This window comes from Opisthocomus hoazin, chromosome 2, assembly GCF_030867145.1.
Source record: "Opisthocomus hoazin isolate bOpiHoa1 chromosome 2, bOpiHoa1.hap1, whole genome shotgun sequence".
NCBI lineage: Eukaryota > Metazoa > Chordata > Aves > Opisthocomiformes > Opisthocomidae > Opisthocomus > Opisthocomus hoazin.
This window is the reverse complement of record NC_134415.1, coordinates 89,957,437-89,976,147: the sequence shown is the minus strand read 5'-3', so window position 1 is coordinate 89,976,147 and position 18,711 is coordinate 89,957,437. Positions and strand designations below refer to the sequence as shown.

The following is an 18,711-nucleotide window of genomic DNA, read 5'->3' as shown; positions in this document are numbered from 1 at the left end:
GCGTGGGTATTTTCCCCCCCAAAAAATCACTTTATCCTTCTTTTTGATTTTTCTCGAATTCCTGTCTACTTCTGTTTTCTTCTCTTCAAAATGCACATGAGACTTCAGCAGCTCCCAAAAGGTGTTCTTGAATTTCCCTGATCTGTCTGTCTTTTTCTGCAAGATCAAATATGTCAATAAAAATGGTTGCTAAGCATTGTTTTCTTCTGGATATGCCATGGTCTCTTCACTTGAGACAAACCAGTTTTATAAAGGTCTTTAAGTCTCATGATGACCAAAATTCAGGCCTCCATCCCGATCAACAATAGGTATCTTTCTCTGTGAAAAGGTGTAACACACCACACATATAACTGCAACTATAATATAAAAAGAAAAACTTTTTCAGTTAGTATTCTCAAAGGATCATTTATGCATTGTTATACTCTGTTGCCTTTGTACTGTGGCCTATTAATTTATGTCCTCTGTACTACTTAAAATAAAAAAAGCAGTATCAGTTATCTATATCACCTTCACCCTTTTCTGTTAATCAGCTTTAGTAGTTACTTCCCAAATAAGAGGTCTACAATAATTTCTTTTGCTCTACATTTTTTATACTTTCTCAACTACAAAAGCCACTGAGAAAACTGCACGTTGCATAATCTAGGAAAATCAGTTTAATAACAGCTGCAACAAACTTACATTCCATAAATCCGGAAATAATACTGAAATCTGAACATTAGACTAAACAAATATATCCCATATTTTAAAGATGAAAAACCTTTATGAGCATTTATGCAAGAAAATGAAGTTTTTGTTGGTTTATAAATTCCTCAGTATGCTAAATCAGAAAACACAAGTTCTAGAAACACAAAACATATCAGATATTTATTTCCTGTAATGACAGCAAAGAGACACATTCTTCAGTAATTTTAGTTGAAGTAGAAAAGGTAAATTCAAATTTAGCTGTAGTAACTCTGCATAGCTAAAGCTCTAATATTCAAGAAAATAGCTCTGAGAAGCCTTTACAATCGCTTTAGATTTCAACAGTTTTCTAAGGCATTATCAGGTCTTCTTATGAAAGTATGAATTTTCTTTATCCTAGCAGTTTTGCTTTGAATTTGAAACAGCTATATACTTAAAAAAAAAAAAAAAAAAAAAAAAAGGCATGTGGTCTAATTGCTCAATTATTTTGTGGTTTGCTGATGTAGAACTTGCAATAGAGAACAGAGGTTAATCGTATGGCCTGATGGGAGTGTCATCACCCTTGCTAAGATCTACAATATAGTAAGTAGACCAGAAAAACCTGTTTAATCTGGAAAACTAAATACAAATATTTTCTGTGAGTAACTGGAAGGGTAGAAATATCTGTCAAATTTGAAATACTCAAAAACAATTCCTTGTTTTACAAGCTAAGAAAAAGTCAACATGTATGACGTTACCACCACTATCTATGCCAATATACAACATACACTGCAGTGTATCCATTGTATCAGAGTCAAGAGGAGCAGCAGTAGGATGGACAAGGCCACGCTACTGACTTCCTTTAAAGCCATCCTTCCTGCCTGAGAACTTTTCATATTATTTTTTCTGGTTGTATGCAGTTCTTCTGGTGACTTCTCCCCACCCCAGTCATATACCTTTATACTGGCAGACACGGCTCTAGAACATATCATGCTTTAATTGCACTAAAACAACACAAGTCACAAATTTTACTAAAATTTTAATGTGTGAACATCCTTGAGAAAGAAAAACAATCCCATAGCTCAAATCAATGGCTGAAAGATTCACAAAACTCATGCAGTCAGAAAAAAATCCTTCCTTACTTAGCAGCACATCATGGTACATGCACAAAAAAACCCATGAGCTGATTCCTGACAACTACCCCCAGGGATTAATCCGAAGTCACGCATACTACAAATTAGACTGCAACTAGCAGAATTTAAGTAGTCTGAGGAACTGCAAAAATCAGAACCAACACGGCGAAGTAATCCTGACCAAAACAAACATTAGGTAGTAGATGGGAGGATGAGTGGGGAGGGAGGGTGAGAATTTCATTTGAAAGTGAAGGAAGACAAAACCGTTTGTACACTACTTACTCCTGTAGGCTGAAATATCAGTCCATCCACTTCATGGCTAACTTCTCTAGCAAAGCTTCCTTCCAGGAGCTGTAGAACAAAAAGGGAAATAAATCTTTTTTCCATAAAGAAATACTTCACTTAGAAGACTGCACATCAAAGCAGATTATACATTACTACTGCCATCATTTGCTAGTAAACTGCTTATTTAGGGTTTAACATTAGAGCTTGTGAAATGTCAACACAGAAAGCTTCGACAAATCAGCAGTTTTTACATAGAACACTCAAGGCTCAAACAAGTTTTAGGGAGGTGAACCTTTACAGCCTTATTCAAGGAAAAAGTCTTTGTCCAAAAAGAAATATTGAGAAATCACAAGGATTCTATGCACTACAAGATAAAGACAAACCAGTTCTGATATAGGACACCACAGTCATTTGTGGACAAATTAAAAATGTACCACTTTAACATGCAAGTAGCACTTACTTTAGATTGCAAATATGTACTGAAAAATATTTCAGGGCAGCATTCAAAATATATGTTTGGCAGACTCCCTAACTAGGGCATAACCCAGTAACATAGCTACGCTCCTGTAAAATAACTGTCTGAACTAATCTGGATTTAAATATTCTGTTCTACATTTTCAAAGACTGTGAAATCCATATGGAGGTGAATACATCCATCAAGGTGGTATTTACCAGAGGAAAACCATCTAACTAAGCAAACTAATGAAACCAGCCAATCAACAGTTACAAGAATTGACGATACACTTCCATGTTAAACTACGACTTGTCTAAGGAAAAGCAAATAACCATCAAGAACTACAATTGTCAAGTAATGGCAAAAATTAGGAGAATTACAAAATGCCTCTTTATTAATTTCAATTTATATTTTACTGTAGAGATGAAGACACTATCCTGAAGTTGTAGGTGCTTTTAGTAACATCTGAAAAATTTTGATGTATAAATAACCACATAGTCATAAAACAGCAAATACAGAAACTCAATAAATCACAGTCAGTTTTAAAAGCAACATTTTGGCCTAGACTGTTAATTTAGTATCATTGCCTCTGTATAGTCCAACTTAAAACAAGACCTACTGACTAAATTATTCAAATCAAGTATCAAACTCCGCCCTCAGTAAACAGTAGAAGCATGAAAAGAGTTGAGAATTAACATTTGTATCTCCCTATGGGCTGTACAACTCAAAGCAACAATCTTAAAATAGATCAAAAGCCTGATGGCCAAATATTATAAACAATAATAATATAACATGATGTGTCATTTAAACCTCTAGTTGTTTGCACAGAATAATTAACCATTTTGCTACAAAAACCCCTAGCTTTTTTTCCTTATCCACAGTCATTAGCATATTTGTGCTTATAACTGCATCTACAAATACAGCTTTCACTATTCAGCTTTTAGAAACAATTTAATTGAAAAACACACTCTATGACTGTACTCTCATGTGGTGAAATACTTTAAGACTATTTGACCGTGAGTAAGAAATCCTCCAGCGAAACACTACTTTTCAGTACAGCCGATGCTTGGAATGTGAAGCTGCAGTTTGCATTTACCTATTCTCATTTTGAAATTTACATCTGAGGCTCACGATCCTTTACCAGATGTCTATACAAAATGAGGAAAAAAAATAATCTGCAATTCTTTCAAAAGTTCATTGTTAATCGGTGCTTCAGCAGAGAAATAAGTACATTGGAAAATATTTAAACAAACGTTAAAAAGTTTAAAATTTTTTTTTTTTTAATTTCTACACAAGCTAAGCCTTCTACGGATCCCTTGCAAGGTTACTGCACAGTTTGGAAACTCACAGGCCAGTGAAAAAACCGTAATAAGAATACACTTGTTATTTACAAAAACACATGGAAAATATTTCATTAAATTCAAGTACCAAAAAAACCTCTCTCAGAATACAAAACCCTACACCTTTTCTTTTTAAAGACAAACTTGAAATCAGCTGAGGCTATACTTTTTATACATTTCTAGCTATCTTTTTTAAAGGCACTAACCAAACTGGCAAACAGAAACCGATCATCTCTGTTTCTGCTTATTGGAAGTTCTTACAGGAATTTGAGGATATGGCTACTTCGGTGTTGGAGCTTACATGAACTGCATTATTTACTCTTTCCCAAAATAAAACTTAAGAGTATAGAAACAATCTTTTAATTTGAAGTGTGTGACTCAGCCAGGTAAAGCATAAAATTACTATCATGCACTGTTTTACTTGTAGCTCTCTCCATTCTGGTCTACACGTAGTTGAACTACATTAAAGCACTATTACAACTTCATACATGGAGGGAGAATAGAAATTCAAAATTTACCATTTAAAAAAATGTATATTCCAGTATTCCTTTTTATTCACTACTCTAGCAGAATTATAAAATGCAAAGGATTGCTAAGAGCTTGCATTAATCTTAATTAATCTTAATGCTAATAGCTAAAATGCTCTTAGCAACCTGACATCCAGTTTCAGACTTGAACTCATTCTCATTTTGGAGGTCCACAGTATTCTTATTACGACATCGCCTATCAAATGTCAATTATATATCAAAGACAAAAGGATTTTAAAACCAGGACATAACTCAACAGATAACTAAAACTCTTTGTGCTCCCAGTTATTCTGCTTTCATTCTCACCTGCTCCTTTACAAGTATTTCAACGATAACATTCTAGAAAAGAATTTTTACTAGAAAGCATTAACAATTTAGGGGAGGGGGAGTGAAGTGGGAAGGAGGGAATGGAAATTTTCTCTGAGCTTCCTCCCATACACACTTCTTGAGAATTAAACTATTTAAGGTTGTCTGTGAACAGCAGAATATATACCCATTGAATATTGCAGAAAGTTTGGAACAACAGGAGAATAAGCAGAAAAGGAATGTTTGACATATAAGCAAATATTTTTGACACTAAAAATATAGTTGATATAAGGTTTTAGGTGTATGAACTTACAATGCATATATCATGGTTCATCTTTTAAAAAAACATGTTCCATTTTCCACACATATTAAAATTTCTAATTAACTTGAACAGAACGGTCTTTTCTAATCGGCATCATGATAAATGGGACACCTGCTTGACTGGGATGACTGCCAGGGATCAGATAAAATGCAATGCCTCTCAGTGACATTTTGTAAAAGATGGGTAAATGATGCATGCGAGACAATTCTCCGAGCATGCCATTCCTTGTCGCCTCGTGGTACCTATTTCCACCTGTGAACCCCTTTGTCCACTTCCTGCAGCTTCCTGCTGCCCTGTGAACATTGCACTAAACCACATACTCCTACTACAGTTTATTATTTAAAACTTTTCCTTTCTTACTTTAGAACTAAATTTAAAATTACTGCCACATCTAATAATGTTCCTCTGATGAAAAGAATGGTATAATCGCATGGAATGAGTGGAGCCGTACGATGAGGAAAAGGATTTCTCTGTGCTCTTTAACCGCTGAACTGAGGAGCTGCAGGAGGTCACCAAACGCAGCACCAATAACCTGTGGAAGATCATTTTGCTGAAACACTGATCCAGTCAGCAGAATTTCTTGAATGAATAATTGAAAAACCATGCTTTGGACATCTCTCTATACTTCTCAATAAAGAAATCACTTGGCTCCTCCAGCACGGAGAACAATTTCGTGGATATAGATTCCATATAATGCTAGTAGGTTTTTATTAATGTCTTTAATTAAATTAATGGCAAGCCATGCAATTCTGACAAGTTTTCAGATGTCACTTTATTCATAAAATGAGTAAGTCTAGTAGGTACTACTGTGCCTTCTCCTCCCCCTTACAAAAAAAATCTCATGGAAACACAATGCCTGTGAGAGTTCCAAAACATAATGATGTCTCTGCAAAGTCATACTGACTTTCTGCAAAATAATTTGTCTAAGGTCCTTGCACACAACTATTATCAATCTGCTCTGTCACCATATGCAAATATTCCTGACCATTTTGTCCATAGTTCTGATTCATAACTGATACCACTTGTTAGCCTACTCAGAGATAAAGGAAAAAAAAAAATCCCTTCGCATTTTATAATACAAGACAAATATACATCCATTTTCCTTGCTTTTTCAATTTCAGAACTGCTATACGCTTCATTCAGTTTCAAGTCAAGCTAGAGCAACTCTGCCTGCGCTAGTCCCTAAACAGTTTTTCAGCGCCACCTTCAAATCACCTGTCATCTACCTCGTCCCTGCACAGCAAAAGCTCCAACAGGGAACACACTTTATTCAAAAGTATTAGTTATAAACAAACTATCAATCAAATTGGCAGTTAACTAGAATGTAAAACACCTTCAGACCTCAGCATACTGTCATTTGACAGAGCCAGTGTCTTCACTGGCGTAATTTCAGCCCAACTCGCAGGGCGATCCCTTCCTCTGATAATGACAGCCCTCATCACCAGACCGCAAAGTAATTCTCACATCCTGACAACCGTCAGGTTTTACAGACATGGAGCCATAAATCTCTGTATAGATACTGCAGATTCTTTTAAACTTCTTATACCGTCTTCAGAAACAGATTCAGAAGTTCTGAATGTTGTTCTACCAACAACCACTTTTTAAAAAAGCAAACAATTATTCTGGTTCTTTCCTTGCACTTCTCTAAAAGAGATGGACTATTCTGCTTCTACAACAGGATATTGCTCCTGTTTTATTTTTACATGAATTTATTTCATTTTGCTTGCCAGTTTCTGTATTTTTCTATTTTTACATGACAAGCCCCTCAATAGCCCTGTCTCACCTCAGTATACACTCTTCCATGAGTTCTTAATTATCCAAGTTCAACACAAAAATTGTTTACTCTAACACTGGTTGGTGATGTATTTAAGACATCCTAGAAAAAATTTTACATCCAAAGTGGGAGGTACAAATCTCTTCTAATGTACAGTGGTTTGACAACATTCAATAAAACCCCCTTGAATTTAATGTGTCTGCTACTAAGAGAAGTATTTTCATCATGTTTTTGCTAATTCACAAGACAAAAAAAATTCACTTCTATTTCTACATACAGAAGTCTTTGAAGAAAGCATCTATGAATCACAAAGCCAGCTGAAGATCTGTGTAACAAAACCAGTACTTCCATTGGATAGCCGCCCTGGATTTCAGTTTAAAACAAACACACACAAAAAAACTACAACCCTGCTTAACAAAGCTATTTTTGCTTAAAAATCAGAATTGAAATCTGGATCTCCCTTGTTACAAGTAGAAGAAAAATACATTGAGAATAACCTATTTTATAATATCTTCAGCAATCCTGGTTTTGACTGACATCTGAAATCCTACAGAATGACTTCTACTTTAAGTTCAATGAAGTTAAAACAATGCAAAAACAGTGTGGCTCAGATTCATCCCCACTATCACATTTCCCAAAATAAACCAATTAATCAGTAATAGGCAATGATGGCGCCATCATCCACACTGCTAACATTATAAACTCCAGCTTTCAAACATCTCATTTTGAACATGAAGCCTCCTGGAAAAGAATTAATCGTGCTGTTGGTGGGGTATAAGCTTCCCTCTAGATGATACACAGGCTACTGTGCAATGCCTGAAAATATTATCAAATGCAGCTTAATGTCAGGTGAGGGAAGCTGGTCCCTCTAAGCTGCAGTTGTAGCCTCTGCTCCTTCCTTCTCCCCAGAATCCTCCCAGTTTCCCCTGTTCTGCAGCATCGTTTCTTTTTTGGTTTGGTTTGTTTCTAAAAGCAGAGAAGGTATCAAGAATTAAACAGCTCCTTTTGGTCTCAAAGCAAAACAGCATCAAACAGCATGTGCGTAACTGTATTCTAAGGGGGGAAAAGTTTCATGTATTATTTAAAAATAAAACTCAAAATCTCAAACTTTCTACAAATAAAAGTTGGCTAATTCACATTTTAAGAGAAGCAGAACCCAAAATAAAGTGCTCAGAGCAGTTCTGATCTCAGTTTGTTGACTGAAATTATTACAAATACATGGTAAAACTCTCAAAACAATCTTCAGTGACTCTGAGGAATACAGAGCTTTGGGAATTAAAGGGAGCACATAGCCTCTGAAAAATGGAAAAAAGAAAAAAACCAAACACCACCTCAAACTGAATCCACTCAGACATTTAGCTTTTTCATACTCTGGATACCATTCACCTCTCCTAGCATTAGCATTTGAAGTAAAACAGCTGACCTACACAAATCTAGTGTAAATTAACAGTTTGGGGGGAGACGGGAGAGGATCAAAGACAGTTCCACTACTTCTTGCCCCAAACCAGACGTATCCTGGATCACCAGCTCAGACTAGCTTTCAGACAGCTACGAGGAGGAGACGAAACCCTCTCCTCTCATGCATATTTAAGTTCCTCTTCAAGTGATATGCTCGAATGCCAAATCATTTTTTGGAAAATTGTGCAGTCTCCAGTTACAGCATGCTGTAAGGGCGAACCACACTTTTTGTCAAGTTGCTCCAATGAACTATTCCATGCGCAATCAAAAAATTAATGCCTACTTATCAGCAATTTTTTTTTTCTTCTTGAAACTTTTCTTCCATGCTCCTCTATTTGATAGACGCTGATCAAGTTCACCCCTGAGAGGTTTCTTAGGCAAATAAACCAGCTTCACATTTCAAACATTTCACAAGGAAGCAGACAGAACTTTTCAATAATGTCTCTTCTAAACTCTGTGTTGAAAATTTTTTTCATCAGCTGAAACCATCCCAGCTAGACTAGACAGAATCTTCCAGGATAGCCATAGCAGCAGAAAAACCTGCACTCCCTGCTCTCTTCTACAGGAGTCTCCTTTCAAGGAGTTCTCCGGACACATGAGCACTTGCCAAAGAATTTCACCAGCCGATGGCTCACTACCACTGGCTGCTTGACTCAAAGCGGCTCCTTCCAAGTAACCATGAAGGTCCTGAAAGCACGGCCCACGATCTCACGAGTGTGACCTCGCACATACAAGTAAACGTTTCTGCTTGCACCTCGTGATTCCAAAAGGTGTAAGTCGCATTTCAACAGCAACATTTACTTCCCTCATGCAAACATCAGTAACCTGTCTCTCATTTATATGATTTCACATTTTCTTCCAAATCACCTGTAATAATGTTGAAGAGCAGATTTTTAATCAATTTAACATGACCCAGTTTCCTCTGCACTATTCTCATTTCCTAACAAAAATACGATATGCTACCTGATGTCAAATGAGGCAAAACCCAGTACTTAACATATTAACTAAAATGTATCTTTACAGTAGGGTAAAGTCCAGTTCTATAATGCATCCTCAATTATTCATTGTATTTGACTGTCTTAAAGATTTTCAATTTTTGTTTGCTGGGAAACCAGCAACAAAGAGGCAAGAAAGGAAACGCAGCATGATAACTGGGAGTACAGTCAGAAAACCACAGCTTATACTTAATATTTTTAAGCTAATATACTAAAAAATTCACGAAGTTACAAAGTATTTCATGGCCCACGATAATAGTCTTAAATATGCTTAAACGAAGAGCAGGATCAAAAACTATAGAAAATAAATTAAAAACGTAGCTTCTTAAGAAGTAATTATTTAAAAAAGTTTTATATGCTCATTAAAAACCAATATATATTGAAGAATAACTGCTACAGCTCCAGTAAAGCTGTGAAATGACTTATTTTGCCCTAACTGCATAAGGAACGCAAAGTATAAAACTTCTCACTTGCTCATTACTTGAAAGGAAATGTCATGCTCTTGGGATGTAAAACCAGTGTCTAATTCAAACTGCGTGAAAATACTTTAAAAAAAATTATGCTTAAAGCTCAAAATCCTATTTTCATGCAGCCATCCACTCAAGATTTTAAATCAAGATATAAACAGACAAAAGCTGTAAATGTTATTTTGTCTGTATGAACATGTGTGAGTTGAAAGTTCTTGATGTTAACCAGCAACTCAGTGCTAACCAAGAAGAGTAAAAGTAAACTCCAAAGGTACATCTGCTTAATAACACCACCACTGTTTTGAACTATGTAATTTGTGGTAACAGCTGAATCATATTGTGATGAAGATCATACCAAATGACTGCATAAAGACACATGGGAATTTTCTCAGTTGACAAAATTAAAAAATACATACTTTTTAAAAATACTATTTTATGGAAAGCCTTTCAGTTTGTTAATTTACTTGAAGCTCCAAAACCAATCACACTGAAAGACTAAAAATAACCTCTTTGCAGAGTTAATCATACAGAACATTTTGGCTCAAAAGACATTAAAAACACCTAATTACCGCAATGGATTTGTTCCCTATAAGAATGGAAGCAGATAATGGCAGCAATGTGAGACTGATGTTCACTAATATGATCAAGAGACTAATTATTATCCATGAATCATTTGTAGCATTCAAAACTTGATTAATGTCAGGTCAAGTTTAACATGTGATAGGTTTTATTAGTAATGCTCGGCTATCCCACAGCTTGTCAGTTTAAGCGAGTGCCATCTGTTAGGCGTAGGAATAGCCAACAGCCACAACAAAAGCACAGTGGATACAACTGGTCACCGAAGTATGTTTTAAGAATTCCATAAGGGAGCTACCCTAATAATTTTAAACACACTAGACCAGAATCCAGCACTAAACGACCTGCTAAAGACAGGAAACTTGCAGCCCAAAAAGCAAGCACACAAGGCAGGCTTTTCTCGCTTTAAAGTTTGACCAAATGAGCGTTTACTACGACTGGATTCAGCTTCACAGATTGACCAGTCTCCAGCAACAAAAATTCTCTTGCAAGAGAAATATGCATAGCTGCTTCTCTACACCCCTTCATCATCTTAGCAAGTATTCCTGTACAGAATACACTGCTTTACCCTTTAAAGCATCACTCGTGGTATTCAAGTACATACAGCCCTAACTAATGGCTCACGTAGCAAAACACTGTTAGAAGACAACTAACCTGACATTCATATTCCACTAGAAAATATTTACCGACAGTCTCCCACTTGTTCTAATCACAGAAAACGACAAGAATAAATCTCATTGCAGTAGGCTCGCTTTCTAGTATTTCGCAGCACTTTGCGGGTGGCCAACTTGACCGGGGGTCCCTTCTCCCACATGCAGCCCACTCGCAGCTCTTGCAGCAGGACGGGACCTCAACCGCCATCCGAAAAGCTCACCTGGGCACCTCCACAAACCTCCACAAGCTCCAAACTAATCATAGCAGGAGCAGCAAGGCTGAAATAACACAAAGAGGCAACAGACAGGTGCGTGCACAGAGAGGCAGGAAGGTGACCTAATTCTACCTGGGTTTGCTCCTGCACCTACGTAATCTCCTCTGGTCTAAAACTAGTTAGAAACTCAGCAGGAGCACTGAAAGAAACATTTCTTTACCTCACAGCTATCACAGCTACAACAGCCCTCTCAGATGTATTATAAATATGTTCTCATTTGATGGCTCTCTCGCATTCTAAGTGGATGAAGCTGAAAGGCTGCAGACTCCGGCTGCCACTAGCGTGACTTGCGGTCTGCATTTCAGCTCCAAGTGTTCTGTTTTCTGACTAAGAGCGTGACGTGCAGGGCTCCCAGACTCCTTAATGTCTTGATGTAAAAGCCAAGTATTCTGAAGACTTGATACTAGTAGGTCATAGACCATAAACAACATCATAATTCAAAGAAACATAACTACTGTACAGTTTCTTCCTCAACCATTTGCCCACATAATTTCCTAGCCGATGACTGATAAGGACCCAAACTACTTGTGCCTGGGCATTAGAATTGTAACTAATGACACCACTCTTCATTCACTGTCTTTTAGAAGAGCAATTCTGCAGGGAAGTCTTTACCAGAGCCCACGTATTCTTTCCAGGAGAGGAAGGCAATATAAATTCCTGTTTACACTCCAGTGATGGGGAATGAGCAACACCTCCAAGCAAGAAAGCCAAAGAGATTCATCCCTTCTATCTGCAACTTGCTTCGTGTCATGATTGAGCCACTTCTGAAAAAAACAAGTTATTGCACACACTGGACTCTCAGACCTTTCCAAGCACCTACTGATACTGCTACCAGCTTCACAAGGGAATGTTACAATTTGCTTTTTTCATAAAGAACTTAAAGCAAGAGAAATCATATATATCATCTTCTGAAATCCTTGCTATTACCCCTCCGAAAGATTTAAAGAAAGCCATCTCCAGATATATGATTAGCTGCAAGTTACTGTAGTCTGTGATGGGATGCAACTGCCGATACCAAGAAGGCAGAAGAACCGCACTAGCTTGATTTCATTACCCAGCCACAAGGGAGAAAAATGCTATAGTGAACAACAACAAAATATATTGCGGAGGTGGCAGGGAATAAAGTTTGATGGTTCTATTTGGTTTTTTTTAATCTCTTTTTGGGTTTCCAGCTAATTATTAACTGCATTTTTTAAAGATGCTACTAACACTAGCTATATGCCAATGTTCCTTCATAATCTGGGTAAAGATTTTTAGAAAAACATCGAGCATGCTGCAGTAAGAGCCCCACTGAGCTATCACCAGTTTGCTGGTTCTGAGTGAACAACTCCAAAGGTCAGGTACCTAATATATTCAAAACAATACCCAAGAATAACACGAGTGCTATGTGTGTTAATGCTTAATTTGACAGCACATCTGCATTCCTGAATTCAAAATAAGCATTAGGCATTTCTCACTGTCAATCTCTTCTCAAAAACACAATTGAGAAATTGACATCAATTAACTACGACGTTTTCACATGCTTCTTTCAAATAAGAGCTATAGGCTACTTCACGAAACTTCAGTTGACTTCAGTGATAGCTTCAAAATGAAACACAGATTCCTCGAAGCTGTGAGGGAATGCCACGGCCAGACAGCAACAATATATTTCATATTTATTTTACCTGATGAAGAAACAGAGCGATATACTTCATAGCTCGGCCATTTAATTTACTGTGCTTTTGCCAGTTCTCTATTTCAACCTGCGAGGTACCTTCAGTCTTTTCTTTCAGGGATTGGGACTTTGTCCACATCACTTTCCCCATGCTTTCCTACCTGGTAGGCACTTGCCTGAAACTAGAGTCCTGCTGGAGCTGGAGGAGGTTTAACAGGTGCCACTGGCAAATTCTTTGACCTTTTTACAAATGATCTACAATCTGTGACATTCCCGAATGGATGGCAGATACTCAGTAAAGTCTGTTGTTACCCAATGTCCCTAACCGAGCACGACTCTCCCACTAATGTTTACAAGCTCCCTAATACTGTGGGTTTGATCAAACACAACATTCAAAAGTTCTTCTGATGTCAAAGGAAAAAATAACATTGAATTGAGTGCAATGGGGCCAAGTACATTTTAATTTGCTCTCTAAATCATCTTCCAATGTTACAAACTTGGTAGAATTTATCTGTTATCCAGCCCCTTTGTAAACTTCTACAACATTAATCTGGTCTCTGGTTGTCAAGAATGCGGACAGGCCTGTTTTAATTAAATCAGATAATTAAGGATCATGTTTTATTAAGCATTTCCACTAAGACTCATCACCAAAGACAAATTTGTATATACAATAATTCAACTAGACATAAAATGAATATTCAAGAATATAAAATTTTCATACATTTATGATTACAATGCCTGATTCAAACTGGGCTAATCTATTCCACTGGGCACTGATACAGTGATTTTAACACAAAAAATGAAGATTTAACATTATATTCTCGGTGTTTAAAAACATCTGATTCTTCTGCTATGCAATGGCACTTGAGGGCTTTACTTGCTACAAAGTTGAAACTAAAATTTGCCACTAAGGCCATAACAGTAAAATGCTAGGATTTTATTATGTCTTGATTTTAAAGAACAATAATAAATTTGTACAGTATTTTTTTTGCAAAGCTGGGCATATCACAAGAAAGAAAAGAGGTAGCAGGAATGTCCTATAATCTTGTATCATAATAAATTTGCTTTAAATTTCACCCCCATCTTTACAATTGTCTCTGGGCTTTTATTCATTTTATCCAAATTAAGCAAAGTCTCTTGAACATCATTCCAATACGAGAAGGCTGATGGCTTCCCTGTGGAGCTGTATTGCCAGGAGGCAGTTTGGAAAGTGACAGGCTGTGAAGTGGCACAACGGACAATATTAAACAGTTGTCCCTCAATTAACAAGTGGTGTGACCCACTTAGTCACCACAGCTGAGTCCTGTAACTAATTCAGAAGACATCAAATACACCAATTCAACTGGCCATACTGGGATACCAACTGGTCATTAGGTCCGAACAGATTCACATTTTCTCTGTTTTGGTACTACACCACAAAACTGAAAGCAGAAATCACTGTTAAAGACATTTTTCCTACTTAGAAAAGCATATTCTTTCCATTGCACAAATTTCAGAGCTTCCAAAACACAGAAGTAACAATTTACAAAAATGTTAGAATGCGCAACGCTAATGTCAAAATGTTAAAAGGTAAACCGAGCGTGTACTGTTCTGATGTTTAAACTTACAATTTGCACCAAGTAAAATGTTTCAGCCATATGCCTTTCTTTTTCCATTAGTTTCATTGTTTTCTTTCCCACACTTGTTCGGCAAGTCAGAATTCAATTATATATTCCACATGTGAATTATTCTACATCAATTTAATTTGTACCACTAGCAATATCTAACATGGGCCACTGGTTATGAAAATAATCCTTCATGGAAATATTCAAGACTGTTTCTTTTAACTTCAGTAGATCAATTGTATAAAAATGTGAAATGTAACATGTGAATAATTAAACCAAAAGCAAAAAACTATTTCCCCTTTTCCCTAACCAAAATCATACTGTGCTGAAATATTACACTTGACCTTCAACATCACAAATAATAATAATCAAAAGCAAGTAGCCTAATCCTCTTTTGTTAACTCTAGGAAATGAACACAGATTCTTGTTTGTGAATGGGTCTCCTCAAGTGACTCCACCAGATCAAGGAGGCTGAAAAGTTCGCCACAGCTGAGTCTTTTTTTTTCCCTAGCATGAGGGAAAATCTTTTGGTGTAAAGCTGGAAGACCTGGCTCTTGACAGCGTTACACTTCCAGGAGATGTCCCTTGACCAAGGAGAGCATGAAGCTGATTTCACCTATGAGCTATGCCAGGCTTCAGGTGGTACTTGAGACCTCCAGAGCAAACCCTTTCCCTCACTTGGACCTTCACACAGGCTTGCCTGGGCTAAGAGGTTTTCAAGGGACAGCTACAGTCCATAAATTGCCTTATCAACAAGACTTCTAAAACTACAAAAAAGAAGCACAGATAAACATTGCTGGCCAAATAGTTCTTGCACGTTGTACAAAACAAACAGTTCATCGTGGAAAACAATGTCTGCCTGACCAACTTCCTCCAGCTTTTAGAGATGACCAATCTTTAAAGATGACCTTTAAAGGTCCCTTCTGACCCAAACCATTCTATGATTCTGTGATTTAACTAAAGATTGGTACATAGTATGTTTCCATTTGGTAGTAGCAGAGGTAATCTAAAGCACATAAGCAGAGTTTATGAAATCTTTTTGGTACTGGGAACAGACTATAAATATTATCTTGATCATGGAAGTAAAATGTGAGGATTTTGAGCACCTGAGCAATGCCTGCCAATGGAATACAAACCTCCACTGAAATTTCCAAACAGCAACACAGAGCTGGGAAGCTTTAATCACAAGAGCATGACTCTCACTTTAGTGGAAACACCTCTCAGCAAAAAGACAGCTGAAAACTCGGAGAAAGGGGCAGAGGGGGAAGAACAGAAAAAAAGCAGTGGAAGCATATATAGGGTCACAGTCCAAATAATAACACACATTCCTGCAAGCCCAGCAGAAGGGGAAATCCTGGGATCCCTATAACTCTTGGTCTCTGTCCAAAGAATAATCAACAATGATACTGAAAATATGGCAGAGCAAAAAGCATACTCCTTGTTTTAAGGGTTATGTAATTTGTGAGAAGAAGAATAACTATTTAATAACCCTGTCAGATTCAGTGGGCTGTCCAATATTTCTGAAAGCTGGAGCAGGTTAATGAAGAAGGCTCAAGCACTGGTGACAAAACTGCAAGCTGCTGGGCTGTGTGATCTGCTGTGGAAAAAACTGCGGCCTCCCTGCTGCACAGAAAGCAAAGGAACACCCAGAGGCAGCTGCACACCCTGCCAGCCCTGGTCTACAAAGTCCCTGCTACCCTCATCCTCCCACTGCCAGAAATTGTGTTTACCAAGCAGTATCCTCGTCATTCCAGTGCTGCAGCTGGTTGCATGAAATAGTTGCAGTTCAAGCACTGAATTTTAAGTGGTAGTAACCTACATCCAGCTCAAGAGCCACAGTTTGGTCATCTATTTCATATCACAATTTACAAAGCTTCCACTTGGTCTGGTTGGCTGTCTTTACCTTTAAAATTCAGATGGTAAATTAATTTTGAAAAATCAGGCTGCAGTACTACATGTTGGGATGCAGGACAGCTGCCAAGTGAAGATTTTAAATTTTACTACAAGAGTAAGGTAACATCTTTCCAGCTTCTTATTCGTTACTTTACTAGGTTCCTCAGGTCAACCATTATTTGCATTGCATAAAGAAAAGCACTCCAAAAAGAAGATTTGAGCAAGGATAACCACCAGCACAAGAGCATCTAAGGGTGGAATAAGGCAATACTGATTTTGCAACATTTGACTTTCCATTTTTGGGGAGATGGAAGAAGACAAAGTGAGGAAGAAACATACAAAGCAAAGAAATAAAAGCAAACAGAAACAAAACGGTAGAGGGGAAATGGGTTAGAAGATAATTAAAAGGAGAGGAGATGACAAACAGGCCAAAAATCTGGACCAGAACAGATGGAGTGAGGACTTCAGTGTAGGCCAGACACCGAAGAGTGACTGCCAACTCTGGGTCAGGAAATGCAGGACTGAAAGGTGAGCTGATTAAGCTGCTCCTTAAGGCATAGAAAATAAAAACAAAAATAAAAGCAGAGGAAACAAGTCTTTTTGGCATTAAAAACCCTCCAGATGGTAACATTCCCCCTCCATCTAGATATGGAACTCAAAATCTCCAATAAATAGACAGAGATTGCTTGACACTTCTGCTGCTGCCATTGCTGCCATTGAATTCTCTCATCTTCTATCCCGTGACTGCAAACCTTCTCCGCATTTTTGTCTGTAGGCTGCTTGGTGACATAGACAGGGCTTTGTGGTCATTTACGGTCAGTTCTGGATTAACAGCTCTCTTGGCAGACATGGGTGAGCTATGTCCATATAGTCTGCCTTTTATCAGAGTTCATTTTTTTGGGACTATGCAAATACGAGCTTTCAGCTGCCTGCAAAACACTTCACACCAGCTTCCGCAAGTGATGTACTTACACAATCTCCCTCATCCTTAGAGGTTCACAGCTGCCTAATGTTCCAAAGCAAACCACCTCAACAGTAGCTACACATTTATTGGTATAAACTTATAAACATCCCACCTTCCCTAACTACAACAAAAGCAGTTTCAAAAAAAAAAAAAAATTCAGATGTCAAATCAACCAGGAGAACAAAATCAGTCATCTGTCAGTTCACAGATCTGACTGAAAACTTTCAAGAAGATCCTAGACCACTGAATCTTCTAGCAGAGATTACTCAACCTTCATTCTAATCCCTCTAGGACAAGCTGTCACTTTAAACTCAGATAATAGCCTAAGAACTGACAAGTCATTGACATACAGCGTGCTAGCATTTGAAAAGGGTTATTCCTTTGACCTGCATCATTGTTTAACCTTTAGCCCTATTGTTCCATTGAGAGTGATGGGCACAATTCTCCACGGGACCACAGACCACACAGAAAGGAACTTTTTTCCTACTCCTGCTAGACAGCATTTTCACTAGACATTAGGCTTTAGTGATGACATTCAGGCTGGGACTGTCCACACAAAAAAGCCTTGCAAAAGAACTGTGGGTTGGTTTAATGCAATGAAAGCCAAGACTTGCATCATTTCCAAGAGTTTCATTATTTCCATGTACCGACACTTCCTGTTTCACATAATGAAGATAATGCCCTTGTCGAAAATGCTAAAATATTTGTAGAAATAAATGCTAAGGCTCCAAGGCTAAGAATATGCAGCATATGAAGCATTAACCTCATTGGTCTAATACTTTAGTATCAAGAAAGCCTAAAACTCAGCTTCTTCCATAAACTGCTGCTATCTTTACTTACAGGTGGGAGAGCTGGCAGATTTCAGCATACCACCTCCTTGAATTCTGATGCACACCAATAAAGGAAAAGAAAGCAAGCCATGCAACAAAAATGACCTATCATGCAAGTGTAATGACAAACAGCAAAGACTCAACACTGCTCAAAAATATCTTTCTAAAAGAATTTGGAAGTTACATTAAAAGGTAAAATAGCTCACAGAGTACATGTGTTTCCAGCTAAAACTAAAGGAGTAAACTGTTTAATGGCTCCTTGATTATGGAGGCAGACAAATTTAGCGATACTGCTTTCTCCATTAAAGTTGAACAAGGTAACATTTTTAGATTCTGAGAATATACAACCTGTCCCCAGGTGACTATCGCTTGCTTCCCTTCCTCCTATCACCAAATCTCAGTCTTACAAAAACCAAACAGAAGTCCATCAAAACATCTTAAAATAACGTTCAAGACAATGTTATAAAGATGTGACACTGTAAAGATATAGCCCTTATTTCCAAAATCCAGTATCAATAACAGAATCAAGGCAAAACTCTAA

At 37.5% G+C, this 18,711-nt stretch overlaps 1 protein-coding gene across 1 annotated transcript in view; it reads right to left on the bottom strand.

The window, feature by feature from the left end:
* RNGTT (RNA guanylyltransferase and 5'-phosphatase) overlaps positions 1-18,711 on the bottom strand; it is a 195,156-nt gene that overhangs the window by 97,315 nt on the left and 79,130 nt on the right. Inside the window, exon 12 of the mRNA XM_075414382.1 lies at positions 2,076-2,144. Coding sequence (XP_075270497.1) covers positions 2,076-2,144 — 69 coding nt within the window. The remainder of the gene's footprint in view (positions 1-2,075; positions 2,145-18,711) is intronic.